This window comes from Syngnathus floridae, chromosome 11 (genome assembly GCF_059516105.1).
Source record: "Syngnathus floridae isolate MCC-2025c chromosome 11, RoL_Sflo_1.0, whole genome shotgun sequence".
NCBI classification, from domain to species: domain Eukaryota; kingdom Metazoa; phylum Chordata; class Actinopteri; order Syngnathiformes; family Syngnathidae; genus Syngnathus; species Syngnathus floridae.
This window is the reverse complement of record NC_142423.1, coordinates 7274620-7288514: the sequence shown is the minus strand read 5'-3', so window position 1 is coordinate 7288514 and position 13895 is coordinate 7274620. Positions and strand designations below refer to the sequence as shown.

The 13895-nt window shown below is 42.1% G+C and overlaps 1 protein-coding gene across 2 annotated transcripts in view; it reads left to right on the top strand.

The window, feature by feature from the left end:
- The window catches only part of srgap3 (SLIT-ROBO Rho GTPase activating protein 3), a 32419-nt gene that overhangs the window by 13779 nt on the left and 4745 nt on the right, over window positions 1–13895 (top strand). The window contains exons 3-18 of one of the 2 annotated variants that reach the window (XM_088389602.1): window positions 1272–1434; window positions 2299–2361; window positions 4411–4596; window positions 5879–6007; window positions 6580–6801; window positions 7284–7385; window positions 8017–8214; window positions 8337–8421; window positions 9832–9859; window positions 10937–10967; window positions 11473–11533; window positions 12045–12122; window positions 12211–12345; window positions 12794–12899; window positions 13247–13474; window positions 13544–13617. In XM_088389602.1, coding sequence (XP_088245728.1) covers window positions 1272–1434; window positions 2299–2361; window positions 4411–4596; window positions 5879–6007; window positions 6580–6801; window positions 7284–7385; window positions 8017–8214; window positions 8337–8421; window positions 9832–9859; window positions 10937–10967; window positions 11473–11533; window positions 12045–12122; window positions 12211–12345; window positions 12794–12899; window positions 13247–13474; window positions 13544–13617 — 1889 coding nt within the window. Of the gene's footprint in view, window positions 1–1271; window positions 1435–2298; window positions 2362–4410; window positions 4597–5878; window positions 6008–6579; window positions 6802–7283; window positions 7386–8016; window positions 8215–8336; window positions 8422–9831; window positions 9860–10407; window positions 10511–10936; window positions 10968–11472; window positions 11534–12044; window positions 12123–12210; window positions 12346–12793; window positions 12900–13246; window positions 13475–13543; window positions 13618–13895 lie in introns of both variants that reach the window. The other variant, XM_088389601.1, reaches the window with a different exon arrangement.

The window sequence follows — 13895 nt, the reverse complement described above, 5'->3', positions numbered from 1 at the left end:
TTTTGATGTCTGATAGACCTAAAAAAAAAACATCTATTAAGAGGTTGGGATATTACCAGAGATGTGGGTCAGGCACAAGCCTAATTAGCGGCCTCCTGCTACTGTGAAACGAGGGCGATGGCACGGGAGACAACATCTTGTGCCCTCTTGTTGCTGTCAATTTTGTGTAAGTGAAATTTAAAAAAAAAAGGGATTATAAGAATTTAGAGGTGCTTGGTCTCCAAACAGCACAGAAGACCCATCTGTAGCCCACTGAGGCAATTACTAGACAGCTCAAGTGGGAGTGCTCCAAAAGGACTCATGATGAACATGTAGAAATAGGCTGTCCCACAAGTGGGAATCACAAAGTGGGCTACTTTAGATCCGCTTTTGCTAGGAAAGATGTAATTAGTAATGTGTCAATTAATGTTGCATTCCTCAAATCTTTAAAATGACTTTATTTATATTTATCATGATTTTCTCCCGATTCCTTTTGAAAGTATTGGACTACATTTTATACCAATATGGTTATTTAAATGTTAATATATAGCCTCACAATTTTTCTCAAAGAATTCCAAAGCCACTTACTGTAGATACCTTTATGAGCCAGTACCGTATGGATCCTCAAGGTGGCGCTCTTCAAGTGACTGAAGTGTAGAAGAAGAAACTCAGACAAAAGTTGACATTATTTTGCTAAATATGATAATGTGAGTTACTTTATGATTCCCAGTACTTGTAGCTCAGTATCAGCCTCATAAAAGGCGATTAGCATTAGCATCATCTCCAGAGGGTCTTCTTTGATGTTGCTGAGACTGCAGAGCATAATCCCCCCACTCCCCCCCCCCCCTCCACCCACCACCAAAACACCGCACTCTGGTCCTGCTTTGCTCTCATTTCCTTCTCTGTTTCTTCTTCTTTGGGGTGGCTTGTTTGATGAATTCACAGATAAAAATGGCTTTAAAAGCATATCGTTCAATGTGTGCATACGTCTAGGCAATGCTCTTTGGATTTGAAAGCCCCCTTGCCGCCAAGTCATTATGCGGCAAATCAGGCCCATGCATCATTATACATTTAACCAGCTGAGAGTGCAATGTAGTTTGGAGTCTATCATGTAGAATGATTTGGATGGAGTGATCTTACTGTAGGCAATGAGGCAGCCATGGAATGAATGAAGAGGGGGAAAAAAAGGGAAGAGATTAAATGTTTAAACTCTTCTGCGTAATTCGACATATTAAATATGACCTACAAATTTAAAGCACAAATATCCTCACCCTGCATTGTGTGTTTCCCAGGAAAGACCAGCACCTGCTGTCCTCTGTCAACTGCTGGTACCTGGTGCTGAACCAGACCAGGCGCGAGAGTCGTGACCACGCCACCCTCAGTGACATCTACATCAACAACGTCATTCAGCGCTTGGCCCAGATCAGTGAAGACGTCATTCGCCTCTTCAAGAAGGTCAGTCAATCATTTTGTCACTTCACAAAAACCGTACATAAGGATTTACGAGGTAAATATTATCAAATCTCAATATATTGTGCTGGTGTGTCTTGTGTCACGAGTTCTGGGTGAAGTTTGGAGCCCTGTAGGACTGTAGAAGTAGAAATATGCTGAGGGCCAGACACCCCTGGACAAATATTTTGTCGCCTCCCATTCAGTGTTAGCAGCATCTAGTCAGCACATAGCTGAGATGATTGAGGTCTTACCCAAACATCAAAAAGTGTGCATGTTTGTGTGTGTGCCAACACGGACCAATGAAAAGCCTTCATTTGAAAAACAACTCCGCTTACTAAGTCTGTTATTTTTCACATACCGTGCATTCAAAGAATGATTGCGCAATATGGATGCATTTCTTTTCTATGACATATAGGGGCTAAGTGTTCCAAACTGATTCCAATTCTTACAGAGTGTTGCATCATATTTGTTCATCACCCCCCCCCCACGTCAGAACCGCCGCTGTCTGCAGTACATGCTGCAGTCTGTCTCACTTCAGAGCCACTGATGCGCACTGATGCTATTTACCAGCTGCCTGAGCCCTTGCAGGAATTTAAGGATTTATCACATCGAGTTTGACAGTTGTTTGAATGCAAAAACAATCAAATCATATTAATTCACCGCCCCCCCCCTCCATGCACCCTTTCTTTTAAACATTGGACTAGATTCACAGATTTCTTTTTTTCTCTGGAGTATATTTACCAACCACAATATTAGGAACATCTATAGACTGAAATCATCTGGCAGAAAATGATGCCTATCTCGTGACAACACACAGATACCTTTTAAACACAAGCTAATTTTTTTTGTCACGCTGTCGTCTTTCAGAGCAAGGATATCGGGATCCAGATGCACGAGGAGCTGGTGAAGGTGACCAATGAACTCTACACTGTAAGTTACAACATCTCTTGTCTCATCAAACCTTTTGATGGGTTCTTTCTTCTTTTCCTTCCTAGTTTTATCAACTTTTAATTGTTTTTTCCGATAGTAATTAAAATTGATGATGATGTAAAAAAAAAGTGATGAAGTGGTTCAATATTTTCTTGCCGCTGTAATTTTTTGCTTTTAGGTTCACAGTTTGTCTGTGTGGATTCATACCCAAATGTGTCATTCTGTCACATAGCAGTCATTTTGTTTTTATCTACAAAATGCAGCTGTATTGGGAGCTTGCAGGGAGAAAAAAATGAATTACCCAACGTGCATCTTTTTTTTTTCTTGACAATGCACTTTTATTTCAATCCTTCCTGCTGCTTTGTTTTCATTTCATGACATTGACCCGGGAGTCTGATGCCAAAGAAAAAGCAAAACACATACTCGGAATTTAGCTGTAAGGTCAAATGTCATGACCTCTGATTGGATTCTGATGTAGTTAGTGGGAAATCATTTGAATAAGAATGATTTTATTTCCCTGACTGCAACATTGTTAGTATTTTCTTTTCCTCACAAATAGCCCAATCAAAATTGTAGTCACTTGGTAACACATGGTAATTTTTTTTCCTTCCAACGGTTTTCATTGGCAGCCAAGAAAAGAGTGAAATCCCCGGCTCTTCATCCAGACATAGAAGGCCGTGAGCTAAAAACATTCTCAGTTTGCCAAGCCTTGAAATAAGGAAAGTGCAAAGGCTGGAAAATCTCCTGTTGATGTTTTCAGCAATATGACTCAGAAGAATCTTCAACTGGTGCTAATTTCCGGTTACGCAGACAGACCTAATATCGCCAGCGAGATCAATAAATCTGCTCTTATCTTTGTGATGGACCACCTGCTGTCTGTTGGCTGGTCCTTATGAATAGCAATAGTGATTTTGAAAGTCTCAGATGGAGAGTTGTGCTGTTCCCAATCGTTGCCTCAATCTGTCATTCATGCCTATGTTGACTTTTTTTTCAGCATTACTCACATCCATATAGTTTTCATTTGTAAATATTATGCAAATTAAGCCAACCTCTATATTCATTTAATAGATTTGCACGTCATTGTGTCTTTCTGAAAATGATATTTTTTTTCTTGGATACATTTTCCTCTCATATTTACCTTCTAGCTGTTTGTCCCTCTGTTGTTGCTGTTGTCCCCCCCTTCTTTTGTGTAAACGCACATGACAATGGGACGAAATAAAACTTCTTCAAAGGCAACATTGGAAATAATTTCTACCACAGGCTTTGACCCAAAGGCAGTTCTTTTAGGAGATGAAAGGACTTGTAGTGGCTAAGCGTACATGATTTAGTGGATTACAGGAAACGTGGAGGAAACAAATAAATCACTGTTTATGTAGACTGTCCAACATCCTGGGGTGTTTTAAAAAAATGCTTTTAAGACATCTAAAAACACCACTCGCATCTGGGTGACACTTTACAAGATGGAGGCAGAAGCATATGGTTACATTTAACAAGAACGCAGTTATTTTTCAGGCCTTCTGCCACCACACGCCTCTCTTGTCACCTTGCTAGTTGTTTTGTTGGAGAGGGAAGAAGAAAAAAAATAGATTTTAAAGCAAATTGAGGGACTGGATGTGAGGATGGCTTGGATATATATGCCTTCCTGTAATCTGTTGAGATATTCCATGTGTGGGGGACATGTGCTACTGCCATATCTTTTGAGCTAAATGATCCACCAGGCCACCGTGAAAGAGCAAAGCGGTCTTTGGAAAGAGCTGAAGAATTTGGAAGAGGACATCTCTCAGAGGCTCCTTTTCTTCTGTAAATCATCGATTAGTCTGACTGGGCTCGTTTTTACGTGCCTTTTCATTCTAATGGAAAAGGGCGATGTTCCATTTTCAAGTCAAACTATTCTAACATTGAAAACAGACTTCTTTATTCAAATATAAAAGCACACGAAGTAAAAATGGCCTCTACATTTACCTCGAAGCATCTCCAAAGCTCGGTACTTGAGTCTGTCAATGAGATGATGATGGCGGCCATTGTTGAACTTGGGCATATCCTCCACAGGTGATGAAGACGTACCACATGTACCACACGGAGAGCATCAGCGCGGAGAGCAAGCTGAAGGAGGCAGAAAAACAAGAGGAGAAGCAGTTCAGCAAGTCAGGAGATCTCAACGTAAACCTCCTGCGCCACGAAGACCGCCAGTCCCGACGCAGCTCTAGTAGGAAGATCGAGAAAATGAAAGAGAAGGTGGGTATTTACTAGGGATTTTGACTCGAGACCAAGGTTATTATAGTGAACAAAAACAACCAAATAAATTGAATAAAAAAATCAAATAAAATGTAAAAACTTATTTAAAAAACAAAACTTTATTTTATTATATAGAATATAATTTTATTTTTTATTACATAGAATATAATTGTGTATTCATAAAATTATTTAAAAAAAACTTTATTTTATTGTACAGAATATAATTTTATTTTTATTACATAGAATATAATTGTATATTCGTATATAAAAAATATGAGACAGCAAGCTGGTGCAGTCAAAAACTCTCTGAGGAGACTGCAGGCTAAAAGGCAAGCTCAGCTCGCATTCTATTGCTGCAGAGTACGATTACTTCCAACAGTTTTCACTCAGGAGCTTCCTCTGGAATTTCCTCATGCGAATGAAATTCCTTTCATATATCAGGTTCAGGAAATCAAAAGGCTGAAAAGATGACAGTGTTTCTGATTTACACGGGATGGCGCTAGCTTGGGAATTGTGCGCTTTTTATAACGCAGTGCAGCAATGAGCTTTCCAGCTCTCTCATCTCTCGTTTGGAAGCTATTGATGTTGTCTCTGCCTCACACTTTGTAGCCTACCAACCTAACGACGCCGCCCCTGAAATTTGCGTCCGGGAGGCTTTAACATTTCACACACGGTCAAAAAGGAAGCTGCTCTATTAATTCAGTACAAAAAAAGCATTGGGCCAGTTCCATGCCTACCCATCCTTGGAGTCTTAGGCACATATAGACAAACAAGCACCCACACTCACAATTTACAGTCTTCCATCTGCCTAATCGGCATTTTTTTAGGAAACTCAATTACCTGGAGAAAACCCTTGCAAGCATGGGAAGAACATGCAAACTCGGCACAGGAGGGCCGGACAGTACCATTAATATCGTGCTTGTGGCTGCGTCGCAAATGGCGGTTTGCTCTTCATAATTGGTTGCTAGATGTAAATTGTGCGCTGCAGCTCTTGTATTGGCCCTCATTAGATGCGTTAGCCCCTCTGAGTACACCAGCTGTTCAAGTCACAGCTTTTTTTTTGTCAGCATTGTGGTGTCTCCTGAGTACTGAGAAACACATTCATGACTAAACACAAGCTTGCCTGCGCCGCTTAACACATGACTAATGTAGATGCAGCCTCCCTGGAGTGTTTCCAAACACCCGGCTACCTTTTCTGCCTCTCGGAGGGTGCCTCAGTACACACATCTGCTTGATTTACCCACTGATGTGTTTTTCTCTTCATCTGTTCTCTCCACTCTAGAGGCAAGCCAAATACTCGGAGAATAAGCTGAAGTGCACCAAAGCCCGCAATGACTATTTGTTGAACCTGGCAGCAACAAACGCAGTGGTGGCCAAATATTACATCCACGATGTCGCCGACATGATAGACGTAAGTATGCAACAATGTTTGTTTACGTGGTTCAGATGAGAGTTGAAGTTGGATTTGACTGGGCAATGAACTCGATGGATTGATTTTCTTGCCCTTCCCTTTGACACTCTTAATCAAACTCTTTAAAGCCTTATGAGGAATTTTATGTACAAATATTACTGTGCATAGCAGTCCTGCACGCCAAGAGATTTGGACTGAATATTTAGCTTACCGTGAAAACATTCCTCGTACTGAGAAGGATATGGTGACTTATTGAGGCCGCATCAAAGTAAAGCTGTAGTTTCCTCGTGCTAACGAGCGCTAAAGAGCGTTTGAGTCGTGATTCACACAACTGTCGGTCGCCTCCAGCTCCCTTTCTTGCTCCCTCCAAACATTCCTTTACTTAATTGGGTTACTTCATACCGCTGAGTGTGATAAAACTCTGTAATTATCCCTGGTGACCTACTAGGCTAACTCTTGTCTTGGAAGCGCAACATGGAACATGACATTTTGGGATTTTCCCTGCAAGCTCTTCCAGCATCATTTGCATTTCTAAGTATATATACGAGAACCGCAATGACATGTCTTCACAGTGCTGCGATCTGGGATACCACGCTAGCTTGGCGCGGACCTTTAGGACCTACTTGTCGGCAGAGTACAACCTGGAGACGTCTCGCCACGAGGGACTCGATGTCATCGAGAACGCAGTGGACAACTTGGATTCTCGAAGCGATAAACACAAGCTCATGGATATGCATAACCAGGTGTTCTGCCCTCCCATGCGCTTTGAGTACCTGCCACACATGGGTGATGAGGTGAGACGATACTGTTCTGTGCAAACCAGTGGGCACCAGGCTACCTCCTGCTTGGTTGCTTAGCAACCAGTGCCAAATATGGTCAAGCATGCTCTACCAGAGGTGTCAAATTGTTGTCACAGGCCATATCTTAATCATGGTTTCCTTCTGAGGCATATATGATATACAGTATAGGCTACACAACAAACTGATGAATAGTAAGTTTTAAAATAAGAGAAGAAAAAACTGTTCCGATATTTTAAAAAGGTGAATGGTAATGAAAATTGCTAGCTATACCTCTATTTTGTGAAATAAAGACAATTTAATATTGACACGAGACGTCGATGCACAATTTGTCTTCGCGGGCCACATCAAATGATGTGGCGGGCCGTGTCTGGCTCCCGGTCCTTGGGTTTGACACCTATGCTCTGTACTGCCAACCATCCTGCCCAGTTTAAGACATTAACTTCCATCTGCGTCTGAATATTTACGTTCCTTTTTAGGTGTGCCAGGTGAGTGCCCAGCAACCTGTCCAGACCGAGCTCTTGATGCGCTACCACCAGCTACAGTCTCGCTTGGCCACACTGAAGATTGAGAATGAGGAGGTAAGGATTTACGGGGGATTTGTGTCTGTCCAACAGCCCCCTCTTCACGACACCCCCCTCTCCCCCCATGACAGAGAAAGGTCTGTCTGCCATTCCCTGGAGCCACAGAGCAGGGCCGCATCACCATCTGTTCTCATTGCAATTACTCTGCACTGACCTCCCACTGGCTGGAGCTGAGAATTTATTTAGTACTTGTCACTGTGCCAGTGTTTTTTTCAGTTTGAAAGTGTGTGTTATGTTGATGAAGCGAGGGCTTTCTCATCAAAAGCGTCAGTCGCAAAAGGTGCAAATGGAGGTGATAATAAGCCCTGTTCCTGTGCCAACTGCTGTGCCTCTCCTCCCTCACCATGTTTTCTGTTCTGTGCAATAATGGATGGGGCGTGCCATGACTCCAAATGATCTTGATCAATCTATGCCTTGCTCCTAAAATATGTATGCATTTGTACTCCTCAATTTTTCTCCTTTATTCGGATGTGACTTGCTTTTCATTTCACCGCAACGAAAATGATATTTTAGCTCGCCCTTGAAAATAAGGTCACTTATTATTGTCAAGCTTTTTTTTTCCTCCTCAAAGCCAGAGTAGGCGTTGTTTGACTTGACATCCCTTTCCACGCTCGCTTTTTCGGTGCAGGTGAGAAAGACCTTGGACGCTACCATGCAAACTCTGCAGGACATGCTGACAGTGGAAGATTTTGACGTGTCAGACGCCTTCCAACATAGCCGCTCCACTGAATCCATCAAGTCCCTGGCTTCCGAGTCCTACATGAGCAAGATGAATGTAGCAAAGAGAAGATCCAACCAACAGGAGACTGAAATGTTCTACCTCTCAGTGAGTCCGTTTAATGCTCGCCGTGACATCAAATTTCAATTGTATAGCGGTTCGATTAGAATTTCCATGATGCGGGATTAGAGGAGCCAATCGCTCATTATTATCTTAATCTCTTTTTTTAGAAATTCAAGGAGTACCTGAATGGCAGTAATCTCATCATTAAACTGCAGGCCAAGCATGACTTACTGAAGCAGACCCTTGGCGAAGGTAAGATCTTGTAAACGTGACTCCTCACTATCCCTATGGTGCTTACTGGAATTCCCTTTTTGCTGCTAGTTAAGCCCACAAAGGGATTAGAAAAAAAATGACAAAGCGATCCCCCCCTGCTCCCATGGGTACCCTGATCACCTCAACCGTGAACATTTTACAGCCAATCAATCACAAAGTCCATCTTCATCTCTGCAGCTGCTCCTGCATCAGGAGCTTTCCTAATAGACCAGCACAGCAGACAGCTGAGGATACATCGACTGACTTGATAACATATTCAGTCTTTCTGCTTTTTGAGCTTCAGTGCAAACAACCTCACATTATACAGCCGCTCTCATCCATCTTTGGGTAGATTTGTTTACCTTTGCGGCGGGCGGGGGCAGCAGAGAGCACGTGAACGCGGCATATGGCGTCTCCAGGTACCGCCTGAGTTTAATTATTCAGATGATCAATCAGCACTGCGCTGTGCTCATTAGCTCGCCGCTTCTTGTCCAAACTGTCGCATCTGTGGGGTTGCGTGTGAGCATGTCAAACGGTACAAGATGAAACTGCGTGCCACACGGCGCGTAATGAAAACATCATGTCATGCATTTGATACTAAATGCTACATAAAAGGTCCACAATATTTTTATTGTACAATTTGCACACTCAGTGGACATTTTTATTGGACACTACAATGAGAGCCAATATAAAATTCAGCCTTTGGGAAAATAATACCATAAGCCCTCAGTCTCGGTTTGAAGCAGACTCATCTTTGAAATGTACAATTGTGCGGTTGGTCAACCAGAGATAAACATGGTAATCAGTCAGTGGAATGATGTGTGGGAAACTTGCTGTTTATTTGGCCCCATATGCCACAATGATGTATGGTGAAGTGGCGAAGCTCTCGCTGTGATTATCCATTGTGGCTTGGTGTGAAAAGAAAATGTTGAAGTACTTTGGTGCCATTGTTGCTTTTATTGCACATGGACTCCCTTGCAGCTCAGTTTAAGAGAACCCACTTGGTCACTTCGGTTCTTTTATAACATTTTGTTTTAATAAGAGCTCAATATTTACAAGTTTGTTAACGCTGAGTGTTATTGTGAACTACAGCAATGTTTTGGGGGAGAAAGAAACAGCAATAAATAAGAAAAACATCTTTTACTACAACAAAAGGCTCAATGAAGCGGCACAGTCATTGTTCAGTGTCACTGCTGGTGGACCCCCGCATCCCCCCCTCACCGGCCCTCCCTCTCGTCATATACTCCAGGTCCCCCGAGGCTTTATCGTCTATCGCTAAATAGCATTGTTCACCCGATGGCGCTTTTGGGGCGCCATTTGTCCTTCTCAGAGTGGACACTGCATTCTGTTTAATATATTCACTTCCAGCACTAATATAAAACATTTCCCTCTTGTGTGTCTTTTCCTCAGGGGAAAGAGCCGAGTGCGGAACCACAAGGTAAGTTCAGTTTTCAAAGCATCTGTTTATTTCAGCAATCCCAGACTTTAGGAGTTTTCAGAGCTGCTGCCAAAGAGATATGAGCAAAAAAACTAAATTGGATTTTTTAATTTTATTATAGTCTTTTTTAATGAGTTTTTTTGCTGCTTATCTCATTTTTATAACCGGTTTTCGATGTTTTCATTCAGACAAATGATAAAGATTCTTTGACCTTGCTGACAGGAAGCCTTCAAAATAAAATTCTTTGGCTCAACTTGAGTTGAAATATATAATTAAACTCTGCTAAATTAGCAACCTTATGACTGTGTCAATCAAAACTGATCACCATCTTTTTAAGACACATTATATTGTGCAGGTGTACCTAATACGTTATCCAATCAATGGACTTATATACATAATAGAATCAATAAGATTTGTTTTGTAACAGCCGATTAATAAAAAATACTTTTGTGTAAATACCTCTTTGTCCCCAATTGTAAATATTCCGTCTTAGCTTGAGGTTTCTAAATATTATAGCGATGATGATCCTTTTGTCCTTCGTTTCCCAGGCCCCCCACCCTCCCCCCTAAACCCCAGAAAATGCGGAAGCTTAGACCACGCTCGGTCTATAACCATAAGCTGTTTAATGGCAATTTGGAGACCTTCGTCAAGGTACCCTCTTGTGCTCCGAGGAATGGGGGCAGCCCCAGCCTTTCATCTTCTTGCTCATCCTCATTTGAGCCTTTTGTTCCTCCGCCTTGCCGCGGCCCTTCGTCATGACGTAACCTTTGATTAACCTCTAATCCTCTTCCTCCCTTCTGCGGCGCTGCCAGCGCAGGCGGAACGGCCGTCAGCCGTCTCTTTATTCACACGCAATTTACTGTCTCTGCCTCACAAATGCAGTCACTTTGGGTGGAAGGAGACATCTTGCTTTGTCCCTCACTGCACACGTGTGGCTTCCCCCTGTTGTTCAGTCCTTACGCTTTACCTTCTTTAACCTCACGAGGATCTCATTCCTCATGATTGCTTGTCTAACTGTTTGCTTTTTTTGCCCTCCTTTTTCTGCTATACCCAACTGTGCTATGCTGCTTTTGTCAGAGGGAGAAGGAATGCCCGTGCTCGCATCCAGGTACCTCTCTGAGAATATGCACTCACTGGCCATTTCATTAGGTGCACCTCTAATGGGCTCCGAATTTTTATTGGATTAGTAGAGAGCATGTTCAGTCTACTCAAAGATGTGTTAATTAAATCATGTTTGTGATTGTGAAAAAAAAAGAAAAAAATGAAATGGCATGATGACTTAAAAAAAAAGCTTAATTAATTAACAAAAAATACACCTTACTTGTATATGTTTTTTTAAAATATTTTTAATATTCTCAAATAAATAAATATAAAAAGTCAAAGCACTTCAGTAGGGCATATTCGAATACTGTGACAACTCTCATAGGTCATATGTATGTTTATGCAGAAGTGTCTAATGTTGTGGCCACTGAGAATCGCAAATCAAATTTCCCAATTGTGATAGACTACTTGCTGCTGCTTCAGCTGGCTTGAATGAAGCATCCAACTGCTTTTCTTATTTCTTATTATTTCCAATTAAAAATAGACTACAATTTATTTTCCTCTTATTTTAGGATTCAGGTCAAGCCATTCCTCTCGTGGTTGAGAGCTGTGTCAGATACATCAACCTCTATGGTAAGGCTCATGTCGTGCTATGTCTCTAAGGCTGAAAAAGAAATCAAATAAAAGACAAGCTATTGTAAAGTGTGTTTGTGAACTCTCGTATGACGCATTCGAGTGTTTGTAGCTTCGTATATAGCCGCGGGTGCCCGGGCTTGACCTGCTCCCCCGGGGATTCGACAAGCTCGTAACAAGGGATCACGCACACACAGTTATGATAGCCCCCCCCCTGCATGCACCAGTCTATGCTTTCTGTTGTCTTCCACCCCCTTCCCCCACCTTTTTATAGCTCCACCCCGTCTACCTTCACATCTGTCTTCAGCTCATTGCTCTAGCCTGCAGGCCTCTTCCCTGAATCTGGACCTAATGAAACTCCAGAAAACTGATTAGTAGCCCTTTAACTGGAACCACATGCTGGCGGCTAACAGAGAGGCCCGCTCCTGAACCAAAAAATAGAATATCTCCATTTAGGTCTACATTACATTGCACGCCTCATGTTTGTTTTTCTGCAATATCTTCCCGTCAGGCCTGCAGCAGCAAGGCATCTTCCGAGTTCCTGGATCACAGGTGGAAGTGAATGATATAAAAAATTCATTTGAAAGAGGTGAGAGTCTCCTTATCATCATGTCATCTACGATTAATGTTCCTGCAGCTCATTAGCCGTTGAACGCTTGATTGTTATGATTCATCAGGAGAAGATCCCTTAATAGATGACCACAATGAGCACGATATCAACTCAGTGGCAGGAGTGCTTAAACTCTACTTCCGAGGCCTGGAGAACTCCCTCTTCCCAAAGGAACGTTTCCTGGACTTCATTTCAACCATCAGTGAGTCACTACGCAATTCAAAGCCAGAGCGGCTGAATCCGTGTGTGTTTGTGTGCAATCAAAATCGCCAAAGGGGAAAAACAAAATTTCCTAGACTCTCGGTTGACGCGACAGAAGTCAACATATGGAAGCAATCCGAACCCCAGTGCTCCCTCTGTAATACTTAGCAGAGAGCCAGTAGGAAGAGAGAGAGGTGTGATAAATGTGTCACAGGCTGGAAGGCAAGACGGGTGTATAAAAAAAAATGCTAGCTTAAATAGTGTCACTCGGTACAAACAGGAATGTCACGTGCAATATGGAGACGGAAAAAAATAAATAAAATAAAGTGTGACAACATATTGACGGATTTACCGTTTGTTGTTTTGATTCACCAATTTAAATTGGTGAAAATAATTCTCTTGGACCCTGGCTTTAAATTGTTACCATGTGGCCTAATGTTGTGTTTCAGAGTTGGAGTCGGGAGCAGAGCGAGCACGTCACATCCAGCAGATTGTTGTGACGCTGCCTCGGACTATCATCATTGTCATGAGATACCTTTTCGCTTTTCTCAATCAGTGAGTTTGGTTCTTACATATGAGTCATTTCTTTGCACACTTATATGATTGATATGAATAAATTTGATCTGGGAAGTTTTTCATCAAGATCGTTTTAAGTTCTTCTCGGCCAAAGCATCCAAGCATATCTTTATGAACATTGCTTTGTGCACTGGGCTGTGGTCAAAGCTTACAATGTTCCGATGTGTCAAGTGACTTAGGGTGAGCTGTGAGTTCTAGCTCAAATCATAAGTAATTTCAAGGTGATTCGGAATCTTTCCAACCAGCACCAAACAATCTGAGTATTTGAAATAAAATGATCTCCATGTCAGCTGAGATATGATTGACATATTTTCTTTGTGCCTCAGTCTCTCCCAATACAGTGACGAGAACATGATGGATCCATACAACTTGGCCATCTGCTTTGGTCCCACGCTGATGCCCATTCCTGACAGCCAGGACCCGGTGTCATGCCAGGCGCATGTGAACGAGGTCATCAAGACTATCATTATACACAATGAAGTCATCTTTCCCAGTCTACGGGAACTGGACGGCCCGGTCTATGAAAAATGCATGACTGGAGGAGAGGAATACTGGTGAGTGAATTGTCAGAACATCATAGGTAACCAGAAATCACATTTTTAAATGTCGTCCAATTTATGCAGTGACAGTCCTCACAGTGAGCCAGGAACTCTGGATGAAGCCGACAATGGAACTGAACCACACACGAGTGATGAAGGTCAGCGCCATTGTAGTCGTCACTGTTAATTGCTCAAGATTTCCGCATTTTATACTGCTTCCTTCCATCCATCCATTTTCTGAATCACTTATCCTCACTCGCTGGCTATGAGTAAGTGATGGAGGTGTTTTGCTTATCTACTCAGACCCAGACGATTTTATTTAGCCAGTGAAAACACAACATTGTAAAAGCAGATTACCACATTTAAAATGTCCATGCTGTATTTTTTATTAATTTATAACATTATCTTTGTTGAGGGAAAAAAAACTTTTTGCATG